The sequence below is a fragment of the Mastomys coucha genome, unplaced genomic scaffold (genome assembly GCF_008632895.1).
Source record: "Mastomys coucha isolate ucsf_1 unplaced genomic scaffold, UCSF_Mcou_1 pScaffold12, whole genome shotgun sequence".
NCBI lineage: Eukaryota > Metazoa > Chordata > Mammalia > Rodentia > Muridae > Mastomys > Mastomys coucha.
In genome coordinates, this window is record NW_022196894.1 from 31380503 (window position 1) to 31382650 (window position 2148).

At 56.2% G+C, this 2148-nt stretch overlaps 1 protein-coding gene across 4 annotated transcripts in view; it reads left to right on the forward strand.

Annotated features, from left to right (window-relative positions):
- The first annotated feature begins 1465 nt into the window (after positions 1 to 1465).
- Positions 1466 to 2148, forward strand: part of Heg1 (heart development protein with EGF like domains 1) — an 86024-nt gene continuing 85341 nt past the window's right edge. For 3 of the 4 annotated variants that reach the window (XM_031363723.1, XM_031363726.1, XM_031363725.1), the window contains exon 1: positions 1467 to 1861. In XM_031363723.1, coding sequence (XP_031219583.1) covers positions 1621 to 1861 — 241 coding nt within the window. In that variant the 5' untranslated portion in view covers positions 1467 to 1620. Of the gene's footprint in view, positions 1862 to 2148 lie in introns of all 4 variants that reach the window. The other variant, XM_031363724.1, reaches the window with a different exon arrangement.

The following is a 2148-nucleotide window of genomic DNA, read 5'->3' on the forward strand; positions in this document are numbered from 1 at the left end:
GCCTGCTGGAGCTCAGGCAGCTGGGTCTGGGCTGCTGTGTAGTCCTACTTGTTAACAGGGGAGCTGTGTCAGAGGGCCATGCTTGGATGTTTGTTGTTGTTGTTGTTTTAGAGAGAAAGAGAGAAAGAGGACTGAACAATTCATGTGAGACCTGAAGTTAGGTTTCGTTTGTGGTTCTATAAACCCAAACCAATTCTCCGCTCTTTGCTCATTTGTGTAAGGTAAGCTTGTTTATTATGGAGCATCCATTGTCTCCTGCCAAGTGACTCACTTGTACTGAGTCACCAGAAAATGGGTCTAAGCCCATCTGCTGCTGCCCTGGACATTATGATCTGATCGTTCCCCTGGAGGTGGGTCATGGAGGCTTGGAGACAGAGAGAGGCAGAGACATGGGGAAAGAGGCAAGCCTGTTTCCTGAACATTTGGTAAACAGACAAAGGACCCTAGCACATCTGAGAGCATCCCAAGGGATCTGTGGTTTTCATTTTGGATGAGATATTGTCTGAATTATTGACAACTCTAAACTATGAGGTAAGCATGAAGCCACATGGTCATTCAATGAGAAATCCTTTAATTGTTGGTTTTCTTAGAGACTCTTAAGCAAGTTATTTCCCCCATTTTGAGCTGCTCTTTCTTTACTTACAAAATAAAAGAGATTTGGGTCATTTTATCATTTGTCTCCTGGGAGGGGAAGGAACAGGGACACACACAGATTTTTACTTACCAAGCAAATTTATTGACACTCTGACTTGGAACATCTCACCTAAAGGTTTCATTTCGACTTCAGCGTGGGCTGCACTTTTTTTTTTTAATGTTTAATTTGCAAATTGCTGTCCTTTCCCTGGCTATGGGTTTTCCCTTGCCCCAGCCTTGGTTCAGTTTTCTCTTCCCTGTGACCTCTTTGGGTGCCCCAGCAGCGACGTCTCTGAAGAACTATGGTGTAAGCCAAAGATAGCGTGGGAAGGAAATCAGGCTTTTGAGCCTTAAAGAAGACGAGGGTTCCCGCCCTGGCTGAAGCATGCTTCTCACCAGCGCTGGGGACCAAAAAGGGCCACGGTGGGTTGGGGCCTCTTCAGATCCTTAAGGGCAATGCAGGTCCACGGTATGGAACAGGGTTCGGGCTTCACTTCTCTGTTTTTTGAAAGCACTCTGTATACTCAGTCACCTGATGTCAATTACATTGCCAGAATCTACTTTTCACAGACCTACTGTGTGGCTAAGGAACTGGGAAAGTGCCCCCCACCCACGCCCCCATTCCATTTCTCCAAAAACCAAAGCGATGCTCCAGGGTGTGGGCCCTGGGACAAAAAATTGCAGGGTGCTCCATGAGTTCACACGGGGGTTCCGTGAGCTCACCCCGGAGACCCAGACCGCCCCCGCCCTCTTCCTGCCCTCTCCCCGCCCCCCGGGCCCCCGCGCGGGGCGGGTGATGTCAACCGAGGAGGAGCCGCCCGCCCCGCGACCCGCCCGGGCTGATTGGCGTGTGGCAGCACCGGGGCCGCCTCCGCCCTCCCGCTGCTCGCACAACTTTTGCGGCAGAGAGCGCGCTCGCACCCCGATCCGCTCGCCGCCGCCCTCAGCCCGGCGCCCGGCATGTGAGCGCGGGCGGCCGCCGCCACCATGGCCACGCCGCGCGCCCCGCGGTGGCCGCCACCGTCGCTGCTGCTGAAGCTGCTACCGCTGTTGCTGCTGCTGCCCGCCGCCCCCGGGGCGCGGGGCTCCCTTCCCTCTCCGGCCCACCGTACACTCCTCCCGGCCGCGGGGCCGCTTTCGCCGCCTGGTGCCGGACACACGGTCCCCGGGCCCGGCGTCTCGACCCGGCGGGGACATTCCGGCCGTTTCCCCAGAGGTGTGAGCGCTGGTGAGTGAGAGCCTCCTGCGTGGGGCAGGGGGCGTGGGCGCTCCGGGGCTTCCCCATCCGGGCTGAGGCTCCGTGGACTCTTGTGGGTGGGACCCTGAGGGTGGCCCAGGACGGAGAAACGCTGTCCCTAGCCACTGGAATATAAAGTGTTCACACGCGTTCCCTCCCCGAGCTTTGGAAGAAAACTCTCTCCTGGGGCAGCCTCACACCCTTCTCCCTTTTACAAAAAGAAGACCCCAGAGAGCCTCTCCCACCTCATGGGGGGTGGTAACTTCTGGCTGCTGTCC